The 24,366-nt window shown below is 50.5% G+C and overlaps 3 protein-coding genes across 3 annotated transcripts in view; all 3 read left to right on the top strand.

Moving 5' to 3' along the window:
- LOC106886829 (alpha-2-macroglobulin-like protein 1) overlaps positions 1 to 6,058 on the top strand; it is a 48,288-nt gene extending 42,230 nt beyond the window's left edge. The window contains exons 44-51 of the mRNA XM_014940062.1: positions 1,298 to 1,515; positions 2,020 to 2,235; positions 3,836 to 4,051; positions 4,536 to 4,660; positions 5,021 to 5,063; positions 5,531 to 5,599; positions 5,823 to 5,925; positions 6,018 to 6,058. Of these exons, the coding sequence (XP_014795548.1) occupies positions 1,298 to 1,515; positions 2,020 to 2,235; positions 3,836 to 4,051; positions 4,536 to 4,660; positions 5,021 to 5,063; positions 5,531 to 5,599; positions 5,823 to 5,925; positions 6,018 to 6,058 (1,031 nt within the window). The remainder of the gene's footprint in view (positions 1 to 1,297; positions 1,516 to 2,019; positions 2,236 to 3,835; positions 4,052 to 4,535; positions 4,661 to 5,020; positions 5,064 to 5,530; positions 5,600 to 5,822; positions 5,926 to 6,017) is intronic.
- A 6,175-nt stretch (positions 6,059 to 12,233) lies between these two features.
- On the top strand, positions 12,234 to 15,274 carry LOC106886828 (murinoglobulin-2). Its single transcript, XM_014940061.1, has 7 exons — positions 12,234 to 12,290; positions 13,052 to 13,267; positions 13,752 to 13,876; positions 14,237 to 14,327; positions 14,747 to 14,815; positions 15,039 to 15,141; positions 15,234 to 15,274. Exons 1-7 carry the CDS (start codon positions 12,234 to 12,236, stop codon positions 15,272 to 15,274), a joined length of 702 nt encoding a protein of 233 aa, XP_014795547.1.
- A 5,774-nt stretch (positions 15,275 to 21,048) lies between these two features.
- Positions 21,049 to 24,366, top strand: part of LOC106886871 (alpha-2-macroglobulin-like protein 1) — a 28,376-nt gene continuing 25,058 nt past the window's right edge. The window contains exons 1-4 of the mRNA XM_014940131.1: positions 21,049 to 21,113; positions 22,173 to 22,356; positions 23,305 to 23,467; positions 24,030 to 24,082. Of these exons, the coding sequence (XP_014795617.1) occupies positions 21,049 to 21,113; positions 22,173 to 22,356; positions 23,305 to 23,467; positions 24,030 to 24,082 (465 nt within the window). The remainder of the gene's footprint in view (positions 21,114 to 22,172; positions 22,357 to 23,304; positions 23,468 to 24,029; positions 24,083 to 24,366) is intronic.

Below are 24,366 nucleotides of genomic sequence, written 5' to 3'. Positions count from 1 at the left end.
GGATGCTGATTTCCTTCAAACCTCCCATATTTATCGTGCCTCTGTACTGGGCACTGGTGAGGCCTCACCTCGAGGGCTGTGGTCAGTTCTGGGCCCTTCACTACAGGAACGACATTGAGCTGCTGGAGCGTGTCCAGAGGAGAGCCACCAAGCCGGTGAGGGGTCTGGAGAACAAGTCATAGGAGGAGAGGCTGAGGGAACTGGGCATGTTTAGTTTGGAGAAGAGGAGGCTGAGGGGAGACCTCACTGCCCTCTACAACTACCTGAAAGGAGGGTGTAGAGAGGTGGGGGGTTGTCCTCTTCTCCCAAGAGAATAATGACAGAAGCAGAGGAAAGGGTCTGAAGTTGGGGCAGGGGAGGTTTAGATTAGATATTAGGAAGAATTACTTTCCTGAGAGAGTGGTCCAGCGCTGGCACAGCCTGGCCAGGGAGGTGGTGGAGTCGTAAGATATCAGGAAGAATTACTTTCCTGAGAGGGTGGTCAGGCACTGGAAGAGCCTGCCCAGGGAGGTGGTGGAGTCACCATCCCTGGAGGTATTTAAGAAACGTGTAGACATGGCTCTTCAGGGCATGCTCTAGTGCCTGAGATTGTTGGTTTGTGGGTGGGTGTGATGTGGTGGGGTGTTGTGGTTTTTGTTTTTGTTCCGTTGTGGTTTTTGTGGGGTTTTTATTTTGTTTGTTTGTGGTGGGCTGTTGTGTTTTTTGTTTTGTTGTTTTGTTCTGTTGTGGTTTTTGTGGGTTTTTGTTTGTTTGGGTTTTTTTTGTTTGGTTTTTTTTTTTTTGAGGTTGGACTTGATGATCTCAGAGGTCCCTTCCAACCGTGGTGATTCTGTGATTCTGTATTTTTCTAATACCCAAAGGAGTGGTTGGGCTCTCAGAGAAGTGGGCTTTCTTGGGCAGGACTGCGAAGTGGCAGAGAGGGAAGCAAACTGGCACACCGCCCCACTTCTAGTTAGCCCCTAACCCTGAGGACTCGCTAGTGGGTAGCTAGCTAGGATCAGGTAGTTACTGGACCAGGCAAGCAGGGCAACAGAGAAGTTGGAGGTCTGGGAGGTGACGTGTATGCCGATTACTGGCATATTAGTTTTTGCCCATTTGGTAAATGGGTCTTTAAATGCGTGATATGGAGTGTTGGGTATTGCAAAATACATAGGGCTGCAGTTCACCCGGTGACGTGATGACCCAGCCACAATGTATTTACTAAGTGGTCTTTGCCTATACACACCACTGTGACTCCTAGACCTCAGGGTTTCTTTCTGGACATCCCTCAATGTCATCTACTCCTTTCCTTTCCCAGGTGGGCAGATCTACTGGAGTGAGACCCCAGCAAAGCCCAGACCCAGAACCAGCCCTTGGTCAGAGCCACGGTCTGTAGATGTGGAGATGACAGCCTACGTCCTCCTGGCCCTGCTCTCCAAGCCAAATAGCACAGCATCTGATCTCACGACGGCATCTGGCATCGTGGCTTGGCTCACCAGGCAGCAGAATGCCTATGGAGGGTTTGCCTCGACACAGGTATCTCATGGCCAATGAAGGGGATGTTTCTTGAGAAAGAACCTCGGCGCAATATTTTTCAGTGTCTTTTTCAGTGCATTTTTTGGTACTTTTTCAGTGGTGCCCAGGGATAGGAGAAGAGGAAATGGGCACAAACTTTAATATAAGAAGTGCCACCTAAACATGAGGAGGAACTTCTTTACTTTGAGGATGGCAGAGCCCTGGAACAGGCTGCCCAGGGAGGTGGTGGAGTCTCCTCTGGAGACATTCAAAACCCACCTGGACATGTTCCTGTGCAACCTGCTCTGGGTGGACCTGCTTTGGCAGGGGGGTTGGATTAGATGATCTCCATCACCCCATGTGATTCTGTAATATATTCAAGTGTGAAAATAACATCATGAAGGCTTTGAGGAGAGGAGCCCTGGTATACAGAGATCCTCATGATGACGAGTTCAAGACTGGTTTCAAGCTGGGTCTCAGAGCTGCAGAGGAAACGTGCAAATATAGTTGTTTCTTCCTTTTCAGGACACAGTAGTTGCTTTGCAGGCCTTGGCTAAGTATGCAGCCCTGACGCACAGCACAAAAGGGGTTGCAGAAGTGAGGGTGAGGTCCCAGAGAGGCTTTGGGAGGAAGTTCCAAGTCTCCTACCAGAACCGGCTGTTGGTGCAGGAGGCGGCACTGACAGAAGTCCCAGGAAAGTTCTTGTTGCAGGCCCATGGCAGCTGTTGTGTATTTACCCAGGTAGGTTGCCCCCGTCCCACAGACCCTGCTGTGACAACCCTTTGCTCATCATCTTATCAAAGCTAAAACTCTCTGTTGCTGCCCTGTGCAAAGAAATGTGCATTAACTGGGTTTTAATCACAGCCTGTTGCCAATGCAATAAACCTGTGTGCTGTAGGAGACTCAAGAGATGTGTGTCTGAATGTGAGGACAGTGGTGGCTTCCATGGTTCTCAGGGTATTGGAGGATGGAAATCTTGCACAGTAGCCTCACTACCGTGTGCCTGACTTGCACAGTCTTGAGGAGAAGGGCAAGGAGAAGGAGCCCCAGCTGGAGGGATCTGAATGACCTTTATTTCAAGTAGTGGGATGAGTGTGCTCACTGCATATGGTTTATCCAGGCGCTGTCTGGAGTCCTAGTGAAAGGCCACTATAAGGTCTCCCCGGAGCCTCCTCTTCTCCAGGCTGAACAATTAATTTCTTCCAGTGCCAGATTCCATTTTATCAGTCTCCTGCAGCCATCAGTTCTGGGGCGAGGACTCCTCGCCCTGCAGAGAGACTGATCCCACTGAGCACCACCTGCTGCACACAGATGGACCTGGGCAATAAGGCCTTGGCTGATGCTGCACTTCACATGGATAGAAGCTAGGTCCCCCTTGCTGTGTATCTCAGAGATCAGCTTCTGTCCTCCTAGCATAGGAAGAGGGAGGGGAGTAATTTTAGTTCCTTCACCTCCTGAGAAGCTGGGTCTGGCACAGGACAATTCAGACGTGAGTTGTCAGGTAGGGATGGGGCTGGATGTTCACCATTGATGAGCTGCTGGAGAGTGAGCAAGGTCTTTGTCACGCAACAATGGTGATGTGGTGACAGTGGGACTGTCCATGCCCAAGGAGAGGGGGAGGTTGCATAGGAAGGTGTTGCCTGTCTGTCTCTTGAGCAATCTCACCATGCCTTCCCCTCTGCCATACAACAAACACGAACACTTACTCTTTGTGCCTTGAGGATGGTGATCCTCCTGGCCTAATTCATGTCCTTGACAACTAAGTAGCCTAGGTTCCTGTCGTTGGGTTTTGCAGGAGCTGAGTGGTCCTGCAAGGAGATCAGCTTGAAGGGCTAGGGCCAATGAAGGGGATGTTTCTTGAGAAAGAACCTTGGCGCAATATTTTTCAGTGTCTTTTTCAGTCTTTTTCAGTGTATTTTTTGGTACTTTTTCAGTGGTGCCCAGGGATAGGAGAAGAGGAAATGGGCACAAACTTGAATATAAGAAGTGCCACCTAAACATGAGGAGGAACTTCTTTACTTTGATGATGGCAGAGGCCTGGAACAGGCTGCCCAGGGAGGTGGTGGAGTCTCCTCTGGAGACATTCAAAACCCACCTGGACATGTTCCTGTGCAACCTGCTCTGGGTGGACCTGCTTTGGCAGGGGGGTTGGACTAGATGATCTTCATCACCCCATGTGATTCTGTAATATATTCAAGTGTGAAAATAACATCATGAAGGCTTTGAGGAGAGGAGCCCTGGTATACAGAGATCCTCATGATGACGAGTTCAAGACTGGTTTCAAGCTGGGTCTCAGAGCTGCAGAGGAAACGTGCAAATATAGTTGTTTCTTCCTTTTCAGGACACAGTAGTTGCTTTGCAGGCCTTGGCTAAGTATGCAGCCCTGACGCACAGCACAAAAGGGGTTGCAGAAGTGAGGGTGAGGTCCCAGAGAGGCTTTGGGAGGAAGTTCCAAGTCTCCTACCAGAACCGGCTGTTGGTGCAGGAGGCGGCACTGACAGAAGTCCCGGGAAAGTTCTTGTTGCAGGCCCATGGCAGCTGTTGTGTATTTACCCAGGTAGGTTGCCCCCGTCCCACAGACCCTGCTGTGACAACCCTTTGCTCATCATCTTATCAAAGCTAAAACTCTCTGTTGCTGCCCTGTGCAAAGAAATGTGCATTAACTGGGTTTTAATCACAGCCTGTTGCCAATGCAATAAACCTGTGTGCTGTAGGAGACTCAAGAGATGTGTGTCTGAATGTGAGGACAGTGGTGGCTTCCATGGTTCTCAGGGTATTGGAGGATGGAAATCTTGCACAGTAGCCTCACTACTGTGTGCCTGACTTGCACAGTCTTGAGGAGAAGGGCAAGGAGAAGGAGCCCCAGATGGAGGGATCTGAATGACCTTTATTTCAAGTAGTGGGATGAGTGTGCTCACTGCATATGGTTTATCCAGGCGCTGTCTGGAGTCCATATCTTGAAGATCAGTCAGTGAAAACACAGGTATGAGAGGTGATATTGAACTGATTATCTATCCATGCCTTTTTGTCTCTCCCTGCAGATGGTGCTGAGGTACAACACGCCCTCCCCAGAGGTCTCCACATCCTTTGCAGTGCAAGTGGAGACTGAGCCAGTCAATTGCACGAAGGATGACGTACACTCTGTTACTGTCTATGTCAATGTCAGGTGACTCCACTTGGGAAGGAAAGCCAGGCATGGCTGGAGAGCTGAGGGGTGCTTCTTGGCTGTAATGGAGACACCAGGCTGTTTCAGCAGCAAGTCCAGATGGCAGATGGAGAAGGAAGGATACAAGTGTCTCTGGGGAAGGGGAATGTTTCTGAGGGCTTTGGTTCTTGCTAGGGAAAAGAGTGCAAGTAGTTACCTCAGATTGGGGATACTTGGAGCATCATAGCCATCATCTGCTCTCTGCAAGAGGGAGCAGCCCGGTGCTGGCTGGTCTGCCTGGCTCAGGGTTCTGCACCCAGGGTATGATGGTAGAGGGAAGGTGAAGCTGGGAGAGACTCATATTTTGGTCTTTTCCTCCAGGTACACTGGGAAGAGATCCATTTCCCACATGGTGATCGTGGAGGTATCCCTACTGTCTGGATACGTCCTGGCTCCGGGATCCGGGATGTCTGTAAGAAGCCTGGAATTAGGATGGTGATGTGGTGACAGTGGGACTGTCCATGCCCAAGGAGAGGGGGAGGTTGCATAGGAAGGTGTTGCCTGTCTGTCTCTTGAGCAATCTCACCATGCCTTCCCCTCTGCCATACGACATACACGAACATGTACTCTTTGTGCCTTGAGGATGGTGATCCTCCTGGCCTAATTAATCTCCTTGACAGCTAAGTAGCCTAGGTTCTTGTCCTTGGGTTTTGCAGGAGCTGAGTGGTTCTGCAGGGAGATCAGCTTGAAGGGCTAAAAGCCCAAAATTAGTTTGGAAGTGAGTGAATGAGAACCTGCCGAGCTATAGACCGAGTTAAACCTTTTTGGGATGTCTCACACTTGATTTTCAAAAGACCCAACTAAGTTGCTTCCTCTGCTGTCCTGTCCTAGCTGCAGCATTGGCACCCTGTGAGAAGAACTGAGAAAACACAAGGAGGTGTTGCCCTCTACTTGGACAAGGTATGTGTGTGTTGTGCTAAGAGGTGCTGCAGGAGTGGAGGACAGTGCCAAGAGTTGTGTGGGGATTCAAGGACTGGGCTAGCACAGCAGGATATTCAAGATTCATCTGAAGTCCTGCCTTTGACTCAACGGAGCCACTGTTGTCTGTCAGTAGGATCAAATTTAGGTGAGGAATAAAAAGAACAGCTCATAAGTGAACTGTTCATTTGTTCTTCTTCCCCAGCTGAGCCATAAGTCTGAGACCTGTGTTCTGCACCTGGAGCGGGAGGTTGGGGTGACCAACCTGAAGCCAGGCCATGTCAAGGTCTATGACTACTACCACCCAGGTGAGTGTGGAACCCTGGGGTGCCGGGACTCTCTGGGTGTTTGCGCTTGGCTCTGTGTGAGGATAACTTAGGTCTCTCCTGTCCTGTTGCAGAGGAGCAGGCCCTGGCTGATTACAATGTCTTCTGCATCTGAGGTAGGTCTAAGTCCCTTTTGCAAGCCCCAGTACAGACCTGGCAGCCTTGTGATGTTCCTTCTGCAGCCTAACCACCTCTTTCTTGTCCCAGAGGAACCCTGTATATCTCTGATAGAGCATGTTCCTTTCACCAAAGTCTACATCTGGACTTCCCTAGGCCTCCAGGGACTTTAGTCTCTTCCTTCTGTTTACTCCACTTTGTAATGCGGTCTTTGCTGGATTGCCCTGTAGACAGGACATGGAGTGTCTAACTGGGACACCCTGTAGGGCTAACTGGGCTGGTATTGTGCCTGGCTCTTCCTGCCAGCTGAACGACAGTGCTCATAGGTGGTTTGCACTGTTCCAGAAGAACTTCCAAGCAGAATTCTCAGTACTAGTTTCAGCTTAACTCTGTTCGGGCATGGAGAGTCCCGCCTCTTCCTGGGGAGGGGCTGAGATAAAACAGGGACACTAGGTCAAACCAGAGAAACGTATTCCTTTGGAGTCCTTAGTGAGAGTGTGGGCTCCCTGGCTGTTAGCATCTCAGAGTTAATAATTTGGGTCATACTATTTTTCTCTCTGGGTTAATCCCTCTTCCTGCTTTCATTTCTCCAAGGACTTGGTCTGCTCCCTTACGGTCCTCTGTTTCAGCCCACAGGGATCCCACGAGCATGAGATGCCCTAGGACAGCAGGGCTGCTGCATTATTGCCTTCTGATGTGGCGGGGCATGCGTCACCTGGAAAGTCCTATCTCAGTGTGCTTGGGGTATTGGTGTTGGGGCAGATCTCAAGTTGGATTTGAGGACTCAACCCAACCCAAGTCACCCTGGTCCTCCTGACGGCCGTTTCCTGGTGAATTCTTTGGGGTGTCTGATTAATTCTGATTGTTTTAATCCAGGGGTTTTCTTGCTTGGAAAGGAATGAAAATAAAATGTAAGTCAAAAATCTGGGTACTACGGTGTGTGTGTTTGGGCTCCAGGACAGAGGACTACCTTGGAGGAGCGTAGTGTTACAGGGGGAGTGTAGCTGAACTGTGCATCTGGAATTATAGAATCATAGAATGGTTTGGGTTGGAAGGGACCTCAAAGATCATTGAGTTCCAACCCCCCTGCCCTGGGCAGGGACACCTCCCACTAGAGCAGGTTGCTCAAGGCCACATCCAGCCTGGCCTTGAACACTTCCAGGGATGGGGCATCCACAACTTCCCTGGGCAACCTGTTCCAGTGTCTCACCACCCTCATAGTGAAAAATTTCTTCCTGAGATCTAATCTGAATCTTTTTTCTTCCAATTTAAAACCGTTTCCCCTTGTCCTATCATTACCCTTCCTGGCAAAGAGTCCTTGTCCAGATCTTCTATAGGCACCCTTCAGATATTGAAAGGCCACTATAAGGTCTCCCCGGAGCCTCCTCTTCTCCAGGCTGAACAATTAATTTCTTCCAGTGCCAGATTCCATTTTATCAGCCTCCTGCAGCCATCAGTTCTGGGGCGAGGACTCCTCGCCCTGCAGAGAGACTGATCCCACTGAGCACCACCTGCTGCACACAGATGGACCTGGGCAATAAGGCCTTGGCTGATGCTGCACTTCACATGGATATAAGCTAAACCCACCTTGCTGTGTATCTCAGAGATCAGCTTCTGTCCTCCTAGCATAGGAAGAGGGAGGGGAGTAATTTTAGTTCCTTCACCTCCTGAGAAGCTGGGTCTGGCACAGGACAATTCAGACGTGAGTTGTCAGGTAGGGATGGGGCTGGATGTTCACCATTGATGAGCTGCTGGAGAGTGAGCAAGGTCTTTGTCACGCAACAAGGAGATGCAAGGGCAGTTCAACAACCAAAGGGTGTGGGAAAATTCAACGTCTGTCACTCTTTGCTAAAACCAAACCTCCTGATTTAAGGCACTCCAACCCGTGATCTGGGATCTTCAAGCTCGGCGGTGCTGTGTCCCTGTGTAGGCAGGTGGGTCTCCACAGGCCCTGGCTGGAGCTGGCTGTGAGAGCGTGATGGCCAAGAGCAACGTCAGGCTTGGGAGTGGAAAGTCTGGGAGGTGAGGGTCTGGATGTGGCCACAGCCCTGAAAGTTCTCCAGACCAGACCCTGCAGCAAGGCTGGGATTTGTGGTGGTTAAAAGGGAGGGATTTGGAAAGTGTGTTTAAATTTCACCTTTGGATTTCCAGAGTAAGCCCGAAGTCTCAGCAAGTTGCCTCTGAGAGGCAAAGACACAGGCGTTGCCCATTTCTTTTGGGTTAAGAGCGAGCTCTCTCCATAATGCACCTGGGAGATGTGCCAGCAAGGCGGGCTGCTGAAAGCCTGCCCCGTGCTTCACCTGCAGGTTCATAGGACCGGGACGAATGCATAGTGAGCTCTCTCCATAATGCACCTGGGAGATGTGCCAGAAGGCGGGCTGCTGAAAGCCTGCTCCGTGCTTCACCTGCAGGTTAATAGGACCGGGACGAATGCAGGAATTCAGGACATCAGCCAGTGTTACCAGTGTTCAGTGCAGGGCCAGAAGTGGCTGCCCTGAGGTTGGCTTCATTCCAGGCGTCACCTTCTCCCTCCTTCTGCACCTTTGCTTAAAGAGGTGGTGTTTCCATCCTCTTGATTTGGTTCCCCAGCAATCCCTTGGTGAGCAATGCCGAGCCCAACTCCGCAGAACAGGATTTCTGCCAGAATGTGACTATTTAAAAACAACTTTGCAGATAACTGCAGCTTTCTTGGCAAATGTCTCTTCTCTCCCTTCTCCTTACCTCTGGCAAGGTCTGTCCTTACTGATAAAAATAGCAGAACTGGAGCCAGTCAGGTCTGCACCTGGTATGGGTACTTGGAGAGCACCACCGGCTAGAGCTTGGGCTCTTGGGGAGAGACAGGGACCCCACTTATCATCGTCAATGCCACTGTGTTAAGTGCTGGAGCGTGTCCAGAGGAGAGCCACCAAGCTGGTGAGGGGTCTGGAGAACAAGTCATACGAGGAGAGGCTGAGGGAACTGGGCATGTTTAGTTTGGAGAAGAGGAGGCTGAGGGGAGATCTCATTGCCCTCTACAACTGCCTGAAAGGAGGGTGTAGAAAGGTGGCTGTTGGCCTCTTCTCCCAAGGGAATAATGACAGAAGCAAAGGAAATGGTCTGAAGTTGCAGCAGAGGAGGTTTAGATTAGATCTTAGGAAGAAATACTTTACTGAGAGGGTGGTCAGGCACTGGAACAGCCTGCCCAGGGAGGTGGTGGAGTCCCCATCCCTGAAGGTATTTAAGAAACCTGTAGATGTGGCACTTCAGGGCATGCTCTAGTGCCCGAGATTGTTGTTTTTTGTCTCTGGTCCTCCCAAGGAGACAGTTGGGTGTGTGTTGGTTTGGGTTGTGTGTTTTGTTTGTTGTTTTCATTTATTATTTTTTTTGTGGTTGGACTCGATCTCAAAGGTCCCTTCCAACCATGAAGATTCTGTGATTCTGTGTCCTTATCATCTGTTTTACAGTGCTTAGCAAAGTGCAGACAACAGGTTGGATAAAAGTCCCTGGAACAGAGGTTTATTGGGAAAGCAACTGCTGTAGTGGTCACACACACACATATTTTACCTACTACTTACTGACCCCAGGAGGGGGAAGCTCCTGCCTGAGCCCACTGTTGCAGGAGGAGCTCACACACAAAAACCCCACTCATGTGCATACGTATACATGCACTCTGTGTAAAAATCACATGTAGTGACATTTTTGACTCAGTATCCATTGCAGTGTCTCTGACTTGCTTAACATCTCTTCTGGGTCTTTCAAAAGGCTCTTTCTTGGACTTAAACCGTAATACCTGTGGTGTCTGGATGCTAGAGAGCATTTGGAGTGAGGTGACTGTCTTCCAGGAGAATTTAAGAACAGGGAAATAACATGTTTTGTGCAAAAGCATTTGACTTCTCTGCAGCCTGAGCTTCCCTCCCCTTTCTGCTTAGACCACTGCACAGACACTTAGAAAGTGTCAAACATCACACTCGTTTGTTTACCCTTTACAAAATTAAAGGGTTGAGATGATTCATTCTGGAGACTTGGTGGTATCCATGCTTCATCTACCTTGTGACCAGCTCTGCTGCTCGAGGACTGCCTACCTCCAGGGACACAAATATAACCTCAGCTGCTTGTGTGCCTCTTGTCTGTCTCTGGGCCAAGTGGTCCATGGGTCTATGGGCTGGGGAAGCTTCTCAGCACAAGGCAGCACCTGTGTTACCACGTGCCCTGCCACAGGTTTCAGGGGGTGCAGAGCCCTAAGGGGTGCTTGCTTCCCAAGTGCCTCTCCTGGTCTCCAGCAGCTGGTCACTGTGCCCGTGATGGGAGAGAGAGACAGGACTGAGCTGGATGTAGGCTTCCAGTTAGTGCCAAGCCCAGAACTTCAGAGGTGTTTGGTGTCCTCTCTCTCAAAAGGGCTGCTGGAGTCAGTGCTCTCAATACCTTTGCCATTAAGAGGGAGCTGGCTGTCCCTTGGAACCGCCGTGGATCTACTGTGAACAAACAAATGTCAACTGGGATTGTTCAGCAGGCACTGCTTGTACTTCTTGAGACCCATGGAAAGAAAGGAAGGGCAACTCAGTGTCAGGGAGTGATTCACATTCTTGCTCTGGTTCCTGTTCGCTTGTTTATCCAGGTGCACTTACACCTTTTTCTCAGCTGTTGGAACCAACATCTCCGAGCTGAACAATGGCCAGGGGAAAAAATAAAGGAGAGAGAGGATTTGTATCTGCCCACTATGGGGGTGTGTGTGTTAAATAAAATAAAATAAACCTTTTTCTCAGCTGTTGGAACCAACATCTCTGAGCTGAACAAAGGCCAGGGGAAAAAATAAAGGAGAGAAAGGATTTGTATCTGCCCACTATGGGTGTGTGTGTGTAAAATAAAATAAGATAGCCACAAACTCTAGTTTCCTTGCTATGTGTCAAGCTTTCCCAAAGAAAAGAATATTACTAGACCCTACATATTTAAGAGCTCAGAGGATAAATTAGTGGTGTATTTTGATATGAAATGGCCCTTACACTCAAAGAGAAGGGCTTCCCTATTTCAAGAATAAGTAGTTTCAAGGATCAGATTCTCTTTTCAATTATGGTAAGATACTTGGGGAAAAGTTCAGTTCAATCAGTCGACTAACAGGTATAAAATTAGTTTGTGGAAGGAAGCTCCCAAACTAGGCAGCGTGTGTTCCCATCACCTAGAGCTAGAGCCGTGGCCTCTTGGTAGCTGGAGAAAACCCTGTAGCTGCAGAGCTGCTGACCTGCCTCAGTGATGCTTAACCCTCCTTTCCACCGGTGAGTGTGTGTGTAAGCTCACCCTGAAGTGGGGCACACAGGGCTGTGTGATAGAGCTGCAGTGGTTTGCACTGTTGGATTTCCCCTTCAACCCAAAATACCCCTCTCGGGCAGAGATAAGGTGAGGTCTCCAGCTCTGCCTGCTCCCTCTCCTCTCCTCCTGGGTAAGGCAGTGCTCTGCAAAAGGGCAGACCACTATGAATATATACTTGCTTTGTATAAAGCTTGGTCTGCAGTTCAAGATGAAGACCTGCCTTGGGAGCTACTGACTCAGAAGGGCTGGGGACAGTATGACCACGGGAGCTCACGGCGAGCTCCAGCTGAGCACATGTGCCAAGGGGACGTGGGACAATCCAGCTGGAAGCAAAACAATGGGACTGGGGCTGCAAGTGGCACAGGGAGCAGGGTCAGTGAGCAGGAAACAGGCCGTTGCTTAGCGAAATAGAAAGCAAATTTGCCTGAACGGTGCTGGTCGGTCTATCCACAGGGGAGTAGGAGAGCAGAGAGGCTGGAGTCCAAAAGGACTTGGATTGGCTGGGGAACATCCTGAATGGTACAACCCTGTGCCTGCAGCACTATAAACACAGGAATGAGGCAGAAGGAAGGAAACTTTGGGGTTTCTTGTCTGCTTCCTGGGAGAAACGGCGACAACAGCAGGTGGCCTGGAGACTGTGGAAGGAGAGAAGCTGCACCCTACCTTCTCTCCTGACTGGCCCTCCAGAGGAATCCACCTCTCGGGGAGTTTACCATGAAAATGTGGACTCCTTTCCTCCTGAGCTGCCTGCTCAACACCCTGTGGATAGTGGCACAACCGTAAGTGCCATTTAAAAATCTCATGATTGATAGTGGTGATGCTGAGGGAGAGGCTAGGATAGCAGGGAGAGAGTGTGGGACCCTGCAGGTCATCTTCTGGAAGGGATAAGCATGGGGTGGTATGCACTATTCCACAAGCCTTGTTATGAACACAAGATCCTCCTGAAGGTGGGATCCTCTCCCACAGACCTTGCTGCAGTGCAAGACCTAGGGGAGGACTGGTAGGGGGAACAAGAAGAGTGAGGGACCACAGCTTGAAGGGAAAGGTGTAGGATACCTCTGAAGGGCAAATGAAAAGGGCTGCAGGTCTGGGGATGATTAAGCAGGAGCCAGTCTGCTGCCAAGGAGCTATGATTCTATGATTCTGCTCTAAGAAGGTTGAATCCTTTTCTGTAGAGGGGCTGGAGTAAAGCTGCAGAGAATCCTGACCTTATCATGTGGGGCCAAAACAGTCTTAGGGCATCAGAGAGCTTTGGGATCAGAACTGCACAGCTGCAACCTCAGGTCTGAACGAGCACAGACAGGCGGCAGGTTTGGGTTTGAACCCTAGGCTGAACTTTGCAGCTTGCTCCATTTCTTAGTCCCCATAGCACTGTTGCCTTTTCCATGTGTGCTGAGAACACCTAAGAATGCTTCCCTCTGCAGAAGCAGGGATGGTCTCTACTGTGTATGTTTCTCTGTGCTACTGTAGCATCCTTCAAAAATATGTACACACCAGCGTGACCTGAGGTCACCTGAAATAATTTCTCTTATATTTTTCTGATGGTAACTATATACCTCCCACAACCCCTGTGAGAGGTTCATGCTCTCATCTGTCCCTCTCAGTCCCACAGAGCAGCACCTCCTGCCCCCAGAGCGGTGGTGAGCCCTCCTCTGGGTCTCAGAGCTGCAGAGGAAACGTGCAAATATAGTTGTTTCTTCCTTTTCAGGACACAGTAGTTGCTTTGCAGGCCTTGGCTAAGTATGCAGCCCTGACGCACAGCACAAAAGGGGTTGCAGAAGTGAGGGTGAGGTCCCAGAGAGGCTTTGGGAGGAAGTTCCAAGTCTCCTACCAGAACCGGCTGTTGGTGCAGGAGGCGGCACTGACAGAAGTCCCGGGAAAGTTCTTGTTGCAGGCCCATGGCAGCTGTTGTGTATTTACCCAGGTAGGTTGCCCCCGTCCCACAGACCCTGCTGTGACAACCCTTTGCTCATCATCTTATCAAAGCTAAAACTCTCTGTTGCTGCCCTGTGCAAAGAAATGTGCATTAACTGGGTTTTAATCACAGCCTGTTGCCAATGCAATAAACCTGTGTGCTGTAGGAGACTCAAGAGATGTGTGTCTGAATGTGAGGACAGTGGTGGCTTCCATGGTTCTCAGGGTATTGGAGGATGGAAATCTTGCACAGTAGCCTCACTACTGTGTGCCTGACTTGCACAGTCTTGAGGAGAAGGGCAAGGAGAAGGAGCCCCAGCTGGAGGGATCTGAATGACCTTTATTTCAAGTAGTGGGATGAGTGTGCTCACTGCATATGGTTTATCCAGGCGCTGTCTGGAGTCCATATCTTGAAGATCAGTCAGTGAAAACACAGGTATGAGAGGTGATATTGAACTGATTATCTATCCATGCCTTTTTGTCTCTCCCTGCAGATGGTGCTGAGGTACAACACGCCCTCCCCAGAGGTCTCCACATCCTTTGCAGTGCAAGTGGAGACTGAGCCAGTCAATTGCACGAAGGATGACGTACACTCTGTTACTGTCTATGTCAATGTCAGGTGACTCCACTTGGGAAGGAAAGCCAGGCATGGCTGGAGAGCTGAGGGGTGCTTCTTGGCTGTAATGGAGACACCAGGCTGTTTCAGCAGCAGGTCCAGATGGCAGATGGAGAAGGAAGGATACAAGTGTCTCTGGGGAAGGGGAATGTTTCTGAGGGCTTTGGTTCTTGCTAGGGAAAAGAGTGCAAGTAGTTACCTCAGATTGGGGATACTTGGAGCATCATAGCCATCATCTGCTCTCTGTGAGAGGGAGCAGCCCGGTGCTGGCTGGTCTGCCTGGCTCAGGGTTCTGCACCCAGGGTATGATGGTAGAGGGAAGGTGAAGCCGGGAGAGACTCATATTTTGGTCTTTTCCTCCAGGTACACTGGGAAGAGATCCATTTCCCACATGGTGATCGTGGAGGTATCCCTACTGTCTGGATACGTCCTGGCTCCAGGATCCGGGATGTCTGTAAGAAGCCTGGAATTAGGATGGTGATGTGGTGACAGTGGGACTGTCCATGCCCAAGGAGAGGGGGAGGTTGCATAGGAAGGTGTTGCCTGTCTGTCTCTTGAGCAATCTCACCATGCCTTCCCCTCTGCCATACGACATACACGAACATGTACTCTTTGTGCCTTGAGGATGGTGATCCTCCTGGCCTAATTAATCTCCTTGACAGCTAAGTAGCCTAGGTTCTTGTCCTTGGGTTTTGCAGGAGCTGAGTGGTTCTGCAGGGAGATCAGCTTGAAGGGCTAAAAGCCCAAAATTAGTTTGGAAGTGAGTGAATGAGAACCTGCCGAGCTATAGACCGAGTTAAACCTTTTTGGGATGTCTCACACTTGATTTTCAAAAGACCCAACTAAGTTGCTTCCTCTGCTGTCCTGTCCTAGCTGCAGCATTGGCACCCTGTGAGAAGAACTGAGAAAACACAAGGAGGTGTTGCCCTCTACTTGGACAAGGTATGTGTGTGTTGTGCTAAGAGGTGCTGCAGGAGTGGAGGACAGTGCCAAGAGTTGTGTGGGGATTCAAGGACTGGGCTAGCACAGCAGGATATTCAAGATTCATCTGAAGTCCTGCCTTTGACTCAACGGAGCCACTGTTGTCTGTCAGTAGGATCAAATTTAGGTGAGGAATAAAAAGAACAGCTCATAAGTGAACTGTTCATTTGTTCTTCTTCCCCAGCTGAGCCATAAGTCTGAGACCTGTGTTCTGCACCTGGAGCGGGAGGTTGGGGTGACCAACCTGAAGCCAGGCCATGTCAAGGTCTATGACTACTACCACCCAGGTGAGTGTGGAACCCTGGGGTGCCGGGACTCTCTGGGTGTTTGCGCTTGGCTCTGTGTGAGGATAACTTAGGTCTCTCCTGTCCTGTTGCAGAGGAGCAGGCCCTGGCTGATTACAATGTCTTCTGCATCTGAGGTAGGTCTAAGTCCCTTTTGCAAGCCCCAGTACAGACCTGGCAGCCTTGTGATGTTCCTTCTGCAGCCTAACCACCTCTTTCTTGTCCCAGAGGAACCCTGTATATCTCTGATAGAGCATGTTCCTTTCACCAAAGTCTACATCTGGACTTCCCTAGGCCTCCAGGGACTTTAGTCTCTTCCTTCTGTTTACTCCACTTTGTAATGCGGTCTTTGCTGGATTGCCCTGTAGACAGGACATGGAGTGTCTAACTGGGACACCCTGTAGGGCTAACTGGGCTGGTATTGTGCCTGGCTCTTCCTGCCAGCTGAACGACAGTGCTCATAGGTGGTTTGCACTGTTCCAGAAGAACTTCCAAGCAGAATTCTCAGTACTAGTTTCAGCTTAACTCTGTTCGGGCATGGAGAGTCCCGCCTCTTCCTGGGGAGGGGCTGAGATAAAACAGGGACACTAGGTCAAACCAGAGAAACGTATTCCTTTGGAGTCCTTAGTGAGAGTGTGGGCTCCCTGGCTGTTAGCATCTCAGAGTTAATAATTTGGGTCATACTATTTTTCTCTCTGGGTTAATCCCTCTTCCTGCTTTCATTTCTCCAAGGACTTGGTCTGCTCCCTTACGGTCCTCTGTTTCAGCCCACAGGGATCCCACGAGCATGAGATGCCCTAGGACAGCAGGGCTGCTGCATTATTGCCTTCTGATGTGGCGGGGCATGCGTCACCTGGAAAGTCCTATCTCAGTGTGCTTGGGGTATTGGTGTTGGGGCAGATCTCAAGTTGGATTTGAGGACTCAACCCAACCCAAGTCACCCTGGTCCTCCTGACGGCCGTTTCCTGGTGAATTCTTTGGGGTGTCTGATTAATTCTGATTGTTTTAATCCAGGGGTTTTCTTGCTTGGAAAGGAATGAAAATAAAATGTAAGTCAAAAATCTGGGTACTACGGTGTGTGTGTTTGGGCTCCAGGACAGAGGACTACCTTGGAGGAGCGTAGTGTTACAGGGGGAGTGTAGCTGAACTGTGCATCTGGAATTATAGAATCATAGAATGGTTTGGGTTGGAAGGGACCTCAAAGATCATTGAGTTCCAACCCCCCTGCCCTGGGCAGGGACACCTCCCACTAGAGCAGGTTGCTCAAGGCCACATCCAGCCTGGCCTTGAACACTTCCAGGGATGGGGCATCCACAACTTCCCTGGGCAACCTGTTCCAGTGTCTCACCACCCTCATAGTGAAAAATTTCTTCCTGAGATCTAATCTGAATCTTTTTTCTTCCAATTTAAAACCGTTTCCCCTTGTCCTATCATTACCCTTCCTGGCAAAGAGTCCTTGTCCAGATCTTCTATAGGCACCCTTCAGATATTGAAAGGCCACTATAAGGTCTCCCCGGAGCCTCCTCTTCTCCAGGCTGAACAATTAATTTCTTCCAGTGCCAGATTCCATTTTATCAGCCTCCTGCAGCCATCAGTTCTGGGGCGAGGACTCCTCGCCCTGCAGAGAGACTGATCCCACTGAGCACCACCTGCTGCACACAGATGGACCTGGGCAATAAGGCCTTGGCTGATGCTGCACTTCACATGGATATAAGCTAAACCCACCTTGCTGTGTATCTCAGAGATCAGCTTCTGTCCTCCTAGCATAGGAAGAGGGAGGGGAGTAATTTTAGTTCCTTCACCTCCTGAGAAGCTGGGTCTGGCACAGGACAATTCAGACGTGAGTTGTCAGGTAGGGATGGGGCTGGATGTTCACCATTGATGAGCTGCTGGAGAGTGAGCAAGGTCTTTGTCACGCAACAAGGAGATGCAAGGGCAGTTCAACAACCAAAGGGTGTGGGAAAATTCAACGTCTGTCACTCTTTGCTAAAACCAAACCTCCTGATTTAAGGCACTCCAACCCGTGATCTGGGATCTTCAAACTCGGCGGTGCTGTGTCCCTGTGTAGGCAGGTGGGTCTCCACAGGCCCTGGCTGGAGCTGGCTGTGAGAGCGTGATGGCCAAGAGCAACGTCAGGCTTGGGAGTGGAAAGTCTGGGAGGTGAGGGTCTGGATGTGGCCACAGCCCTGAAAGTTCTCCAGACCAGACCCTGCAGCAAGGCTGGGATTTGTGGTGGTTAAAAGGGAGGGATTTGGAAAGTGTGTTTAAATTTCACCTTTGGATTTCCAGAGTAAGCCCGAAGTCTCAGCAAGTTGCCTCTGAGAGGCAAAGACACAGGCGTTGCCCATTTCTTTTGGGTTAAGAGCGAGCTCTCTCCATAATGCACCTGGGAGATGTGCCAGCAAGGCGGGCTGCTGAAAGCCTGCCCCGTGCTTCACCTGCAGGTTCATAGGACCGGGACGAATGCATGAATTCAGGACATCAGCCAGTGTTACCAGTGCTCAGTGCAGGGCCAGAAGTGGCTGCCCTGAGGTTGGCTTCATTCCAGGCGTCACCTTCTCCCTCCTTCTGCACCTTTGCTTAAAGAGGTGGTGTTTCCATCCTCTTGATTTGGTTCCCCAGCAATCCCTTGGTGAGCAATGCCGAGCCCAACTCCGCAGAACAGGATTTCTGCCAGAATGTGACTATTTAAAAACAACTTTGCAGATAACTGCAGCTTTCTTGGCAAATGTCTCTTCTCTCCCTTCTCCTTACCTCTGGCAAGGTCTGTCCTTACTGATAAAAATAGCAGAACTGGAGCCAGTCAGGTCTGCACCTGGTATGGGTACTTGGAGAGCACCACCGGCTAGAGCTTGGGCTCTTGGGGAGAGACAGGGACCCCACTTATCATCGTCAATGCCACTGTGTTAAGTGCTGGAGCGTGTCCAGAGGAGAGCCACCAAGCTGGTGAGGGGTCTGGAGAACAAGTCATACGAGGAGAGGCTGAGGGAACTGGGCATGTTTAGTTTGGAGAAGAGGAGGCTGAGGGGAGATCTCATTGCCCTCTACAACTGCCTGAAAGGAGGGTGTAGAAAGGTGGCTGTTGGCCTCTTCTCCCAAGGGAATAATGACAGAAGCAAAGGAAATGGTCTGAAGTTGCAGCAGAGGAGGTTTAGATTAGATCTTAGGAAGAAATACTTTACTGAGAGGGTGGTCAGGCACTGGAACAGCCTGCCCAGGGAGGTGGTGGAGTCCCCATCCCTGAAGGTATTTAAGAAACCTGTAGATGTGGCACTTCAGGGCATGCTCTAGTGCCCGAGATTGTTGTTTTTTGTCTCTGGTCCTCCCAAGGAGACAGTTGGGTGTGTGTTGGTTTGGGTTGTGTGTTTTGTTTGTTGTTTTCATTTATTATTTTTTTTGTGGTTGGACTCGATCTCAAAGGTCCCTTCCAACCATGAAGATTCTGTGATTCTGTGTCCTTATCATCTGTTTTACAGTGCTTAGCAAAGTGCAGACAACAGGTTGGATAAAAGTCCCTGGAACAGAGGTTTATTGGGAAAGCAACTGCTGTAGTGGTCACACACACACATATTTTACCTACTACTTACTGACCCCAGGAGGGGGAAGCTCCTGCCTGAGCCCACTGTTGCAGGAGGAGCTCACACACAAAAACCCCACTCATGTGCATACGTATACATGCACTCTGTGTAAAAATCACATGTAGTGACATTTTTGACTCAGTATCCATTGCAGTGTCTCTGACTTGCTTAACATCTCTTCTGGGTCTTTCAAAAGGCTCTTTCTTGGACTTAAACCGTAATACCTGTGGTGTCTGGATGCTAGAGAGCATTTGGAGTGAGGTGACTGTCTTCCAGGAGAATTTAAGAACAGGGAAATAACATGTTTTGTGCAAAAGCATTTGACTTCTCTGCAGCCTGAGCTTCCCTCCCCTTTCTGCTTAGACCACTGCACAGACACTTAGAAAGTGTCAAACATCACACTCGTTTGTTTACCCTTTACAAAATTAAAGGGTTGAGATGATTCATTCTGGAGACTTGGTGGTATCCATGCTTCATCTACCTTGTGACCAGCTCTGCTGCTCGAGGACTGCCTACCTCCAGGGACACAAATACAACCTCAGCTGCTTGTGTGCCTCTTGTCTGTCTCTGGGCCAAGTGGTCCATGGGTCTATGGGCTGGGGAAGCTTCTCAGCACAAGGCAGCACCTGTGTTACCACGTGCCCTGCCACAGGTTTCAGGGGGTGCAGAGCCCTAAGGGGTGCTTGCTTCCCAAGTGCCTCTCCTGGTCTCCAGCAGCTGGTCACTGTGCCCGTGATGGGAGAGAGAGACAGGACTGAGCTGGATGTAGGCTTCCAGTTAGTGCCAAGCCCAGAACTTCAGAGGTGTTTGGTGTCCTCTCTCTCAAAAGGGCTGCTGGAGTCAGTGCTCTCAATACCTTTGCCATTAAGAGGGAGCTGGCTGTCCCTTGGAACCGCCGTGGATCTACTGTGAACAAACAAATGTCAACTGGGATTGTTCAGCAGGCACTGCTTGTACTTCTTGAGACCCATGGAAAGAAAGGAAGGGCAACTCAGTGTCAGGGAGTGATTCACATTCTTGCTCTGGTTCCTGTTCGCTTGTTTATCCAGGTGCACTTACACCTTTTTCTCAGCTGTTGGAACCAACATCTCCGAGCTGAACAATGGCCAGGGGAAAAAATAAAGGAGAGAGAGGATTTGTATCTGCCCACTATGGGGGTGTGTGTGTTAAATAAAATAAAATAAAATAGCCACAAACTCTAGTTTCCTTGCTATGTGTCAAGCTTTCCCAAAGAAAAGAATATTACTAGACCCTACATATTTAAGAGCTCAGAGGATAAATTAGTGGTGTATTTTGATATGAAATGGCCCTTACACTCAAAGAGAAGGGCTTCCCTATTTCAAGAATAAGTAGTTTCAAGGACCAGATTTTCTTTTCAATTATGGTAAGATACTTGGGGAAAAGTTCAGTTCAATCAGTCGACTAACAGGTATAAAATTAGTTTGTGGAAGGAAGCTCCCAAACTAGGCAGCGTGTGTTCCCATCACCTAGAGCTAGAGCTGTGGCCTCTTGGTACCTGGAGAAAACCCTGTAGCTGCAGAGCTGCTGACCTGCCTCAGTGATGCTTAACCCTCCTTTCCACCGGTGAGTGTGTGTGTAAGCTCACCCTGAAGTGGGGCACACAGGGCTGTGTGATAGAGCTGCAGTGGTTTGCACTGTTGGATTTCCCCTTCAACCCAAAATACCCCTCTCGGGCAGAGATAAGGTGAGGTCTCCAGCTCTGCCTGCTCCCTCTCCTCTCCTCCTGGGTAAGGCAGTGCTCTGCAAAAGGGCAGACCACTATGAATATATACTTGCTTTGTATAAAGCTTGGTCTGCAGTTCAAGATGAAGACCTGCCTTGGGAGCTACTGACTCAGAAGGGCTGGGGACAGTATGACCACGGGAGCTCACGGCGAGCTCCAGCTGAGCACATGTGCCAAGGGGACGTGGGACAATCCAGCTGGAAGCAAAACAATGGGACTGGGGCTGCAAGTGGCACAGGGAGCAGGGTCAGTGAGCAGGAAACAGGCCGTTGCTTAGCGAAATAGAAAGCAAATTTGCCTGAACGGTGCTGGTCGGTCTATCCACAGGGGAGTAGGAGAGCAGAGAGGCTGGAGTCCAAAAGGACTTGGATTGGCTGGGGAACATCCTGAATGGTACAACCCTGTGCCTGCAGCACTATAAACACAGGAATGAGGCAGAAGGAAGGAAACTTTGGGGTTTCTTGTCTGCTTCCTGGGAGAAACGGCGACAACAGCAGGTGGCCTGGAGACTGTGGAAGGAGAGAAGCTGCACCCTACCTTCTCTCCTGACTGGCCCTCCAGAGGAATCCACCTCTCGGGGAGTTTACCATGAAAATGTGGACTCCTTTCCTCCTGAGCTGCCTGCTCAACACCCTGTGGATAGTGGCACAACCGTAAGTGCCATTTAAAAATCTCATGATTGATAGTGGTGATGCTGAGGGAGAGGCTAGGATAGCAGGGAGAGAGCGTGGGACCCTGCAGGTCATCTTCTGGAAGGGATAAGCATGGGGTGGTATGCACTATTCCACAAGCCTTGTTATGAACACAAGATCCTCCTGAAGGTGGGATCCTCTCCCACAGACCTTGCTGCAGTGCAAGACCTAGGGGAGGACTGGTAGGGGGAACAAGAAGAGTGAGGGACCACAGCTTGAAGGGAAAGGTGTAGGATACCTCTGAAGGGCAAATGAAAAGGGCTGCAGGTCTGGGGATGATTAAGCAGGAGCCAGTCTGCTGCCAAGGAGCTATGATTCTATGATTCTGCTCTAAGAAGGGTGAATCCTTTTCTGTAGAGGGGCTGGAGTAAAGCTGCAGAGAATCCTGACCTTATCATGTGGGGCCAAAACAGTCTTAGGGCATCAGAGAGCTTTGGGATCAGAACTGCACAGCTGCAACCTCAGGTCTGAACGAGCACAGACAGGCGGCAGGTTTGGGTTTGAACCCTAGGCTGAACTTTGCAGCTTGCTCCATTTCTTAGTCCCCATAGCACTGTTGCCTTTTCCATGTGTGCTGAGAACACCTGAGAATGCTTCCCTCTGCAGAAGCAGGGATGGTCTCTACTGTGTATGTTTCTCTGTGCTACTGTAGCATCCTTCAAAAATATGTACACACCAGCGTGACCTGAGGTCACCTGAAATAATTTCTCTTATATTTTTCTGACGGTAACTATATACCTCCCACCACCCCTGTGAGAGGTTCATGCTCTCATCTGTCCCTCTCAGTCCCACAGAGCAGCACCTCCTGCCCCCAGGGTGGTGGTGAGCCCTCCTGCTTCTTCAGACCATAGAGTATTAGTGCCGAGAGTGGGTGAGGCTACTCCCAAGATGTGGCCCTCTCAGTCCCACAGAGCAGCACCTCCTGCCCCCAGAGCGGTGGTGAGCCCTCCTGCTTCTTCAGACCATAGAGTATTAGTGCTGACTACTCCCAAGACGTGATGTCTTGTTTCTCCACTGCAGGAGGTACCTGGTCATCGTTCCAGCTGCGCTGCCTTACCCCTCTTCCCAGAGGGTGTGCTTGGACCTCCGCGGGGTGGAGAAGCCAATCCGTGTGGCCTTAACTCTTGTGCATCCATCTGGTAACCTCAGCCTCTACCGCAAGGTTGTCCGGAACAACTGGATCTTTGAGTGCTCCAAATTTCAGGTCAGATTGATTCTTGGCAGGGACCTCTAGCTGGCAGGTCCCAGCGTGCTCTTTTGGGACGTGACTCTCCTCTCCCCAGAGAAACAGAGAATGAGGGTAACTGGGAGGTGAGAGGGGATGGAAAGGAGCGAATGCAAAGTCAGGGAGATTTTTTAGTGGGAGCATAGTGTCTTTGCTCCCTTTCTTTGTCTGTCTGCATAGTACTGTTCCTGCTCGATATCTCACAGTTCCACCCTGGTGGCACACCAAGGGAAGGCTGCCTGGCCAGGCACTGAAGGATGAGGAGGATGAAGGAGCGTAGAAGCGCCCAGATGGCAGCTGTGTAGCTCATTCTCTCCACTGAGAAAAAGGGACTGTCACGGGGTGTCATTTGTGAATCGTAATGCAGGAAGAGCCAGACTTTTCATCTCAGACAGTCTCTCATCACATCTGCTTCTCTCCAAGCTTCTCTTTAAGGGCTGCAAAATGTGCTGTAGGACCAGGAAAGACGTGGGAGGTTATGCACACAAGCTCAGCACAAGGCTTTCTGATTTCCCAAACTCATGAACCTTATCTTCTTGGTGTGCACTGATGAATAAGAGTGGATTTCAGCTTTCACAACCCCACAGGCCAGGAAACAGGTTCCTTATCAACATAGATCTTTTCTTCCCTTGGGTTGAGTCTTCATCTTGCTCCATGCAGACTCTAACAGTGGACCTGTGAAGGGGTCAGACACAATTTCTGTACCAGAACAGGCTCCCTTTTCCTTTTGTCCAAGTGCAAAGGTATTGTTTCCTGTGCTTCCATAGGCATAGCCCTCACCCACTGAGGGAACATCCTGTGCTGGCCTTCAGATTAAGACAGGGAAGAGGCTGGCCTCACAGTGCAGCAGGAATGAGGAGAAGAGCACTGCTCTGGTGCCATCTTCTCCTTTCCTGCTAACCTGCTGGCTCCCATTTCATGTCCTAGGTCCCCCAACCTACAGGTAGCCAAGAGGTGGGCACTGTCCACCTGCAGATCTCCAATGGCCACTACTTCAGCGCAAACGAAGAGAAGAAAGTCCTGATCCACAGGACTGGTACAGGCACCTTCATCCAGATGGAGAAGCCCATCTATAACCCAGGGCAGACAGGTGAGCACTCTGCCTGGAGCACCCCGACAGGTCCCCTGCCTCCATCTGCCTGCGCTTTGATCCCGATTTCCCTTGAGCGGCACGCCGAGTGCTTTGTGCCTTGCAACCTCCACGAGGACAGAGGGGGAAGCTATCTGCTGCCTTCTGGAATGGTGCACCCAGGCACCATGTTTTGGGGGTGGGAGGGGGCTGGAAGGGCCAGCCTCACATGCTTTAGGACCAGAGCTCCTAAGGAGAAGAAGGAGAAGAAGGAGCAGACTTGAACATGGTCTTCTCTGGCAAAGCTGGGTAGGTGCGGTCTTCTCACACTGCGGATGAGGAAAGATATGGGTGGAAAAGCCCCTAAACTGAGAGGCTGGCTGCTGTGCTGGTGGGGAGGGAAGAGGCAGTGAGCGGGGCTGAGCAAGAGGCCAGGGGACAGGCGAGGGGACAGGCGAGGGGACAGGCGCCGGGCTGTGTGGGGAGCTGTGATTTCGAGGTGCTGGCAAGTACGAGAGCCACTCTATTCACAAACACACTGTCTCTATAAAAAGAAGTGCTCTTCTCCCTTTTTTCCCTTCAGTGAGATTTCGGATCGTGACACTGACAGCGGATTTGGCTCCTGTTAACAGCAAGGTAATGCCCAGCTTTTCGTGGAGGCGCGGGGTGCCTCTGCCAGTTCTTGCCTTCTCCGCCAGCCCCACGCTGTGGAGGCTGAGATGGTCCCAGTGGCTGCATCTCCCAGGGGGAACGATGCCAGCCCACTACTAAGCTGAATTGGACCAGCAGTGCCCTTTTGTCACTCTCACAGGACGGCTGGTGGCCAGCAGGAGGGCTGCTGATGGGGTCTGGGGAGCGTGCCAGCGCTCACTGAGCTAGTAGAGGGTAGCCCAGGAGCTGCATGTACCTCTACCCCCCCC

Source organism: Calidris pugnax, unplaced genomic scaffold (genome assembly GCF_001431845.1).
Source record: "Calidris pugnax isolate Ruff unplaced genomic scaffold, ASM143184v1 scaffold36, whole genome shotgun sequence".
Classification (NCBI taxonomy): domain Eukaryota; kingdom Metazoa; phylum Chordata; class Aves; order Charadriiformes; family Scolopacidae; genus Calidris; species Calidris pugnax.
The sequence above is the reverse complement of the archived record's forward strand: the minus strand, read 5'-3'. Positions and strand labels throughout refer to the sequence as shown.

What these genes read in the sequence shown, in the direction of transcription:
- LOC106886828 (XM_014940061.1), top strand. Translation starts at nt 12,234, where the DNA reads ATGGGGTGGTATGCACTATTCCACAAGCCTTGTTATGAACACAAGATC. An exon ending in GCTGTTGTGTATTTACCCAG is followed by an intron (nt 13,268 to 13,751) that starts GTAGGTTGCCCC and finishes CTCTCCCTGCAG; the next exon opens with ATGGTGCTGAGGTACAACAC. An exon ending in CTCCAGGATCCGGGATGTCT is followed by an intron (nt 14,328 to 14,746) that starts GTAAGAAGCCTG and finishes GTCCTGTCCTAG; the next exon opens with CTGCAGCATTGGCACCCTGT.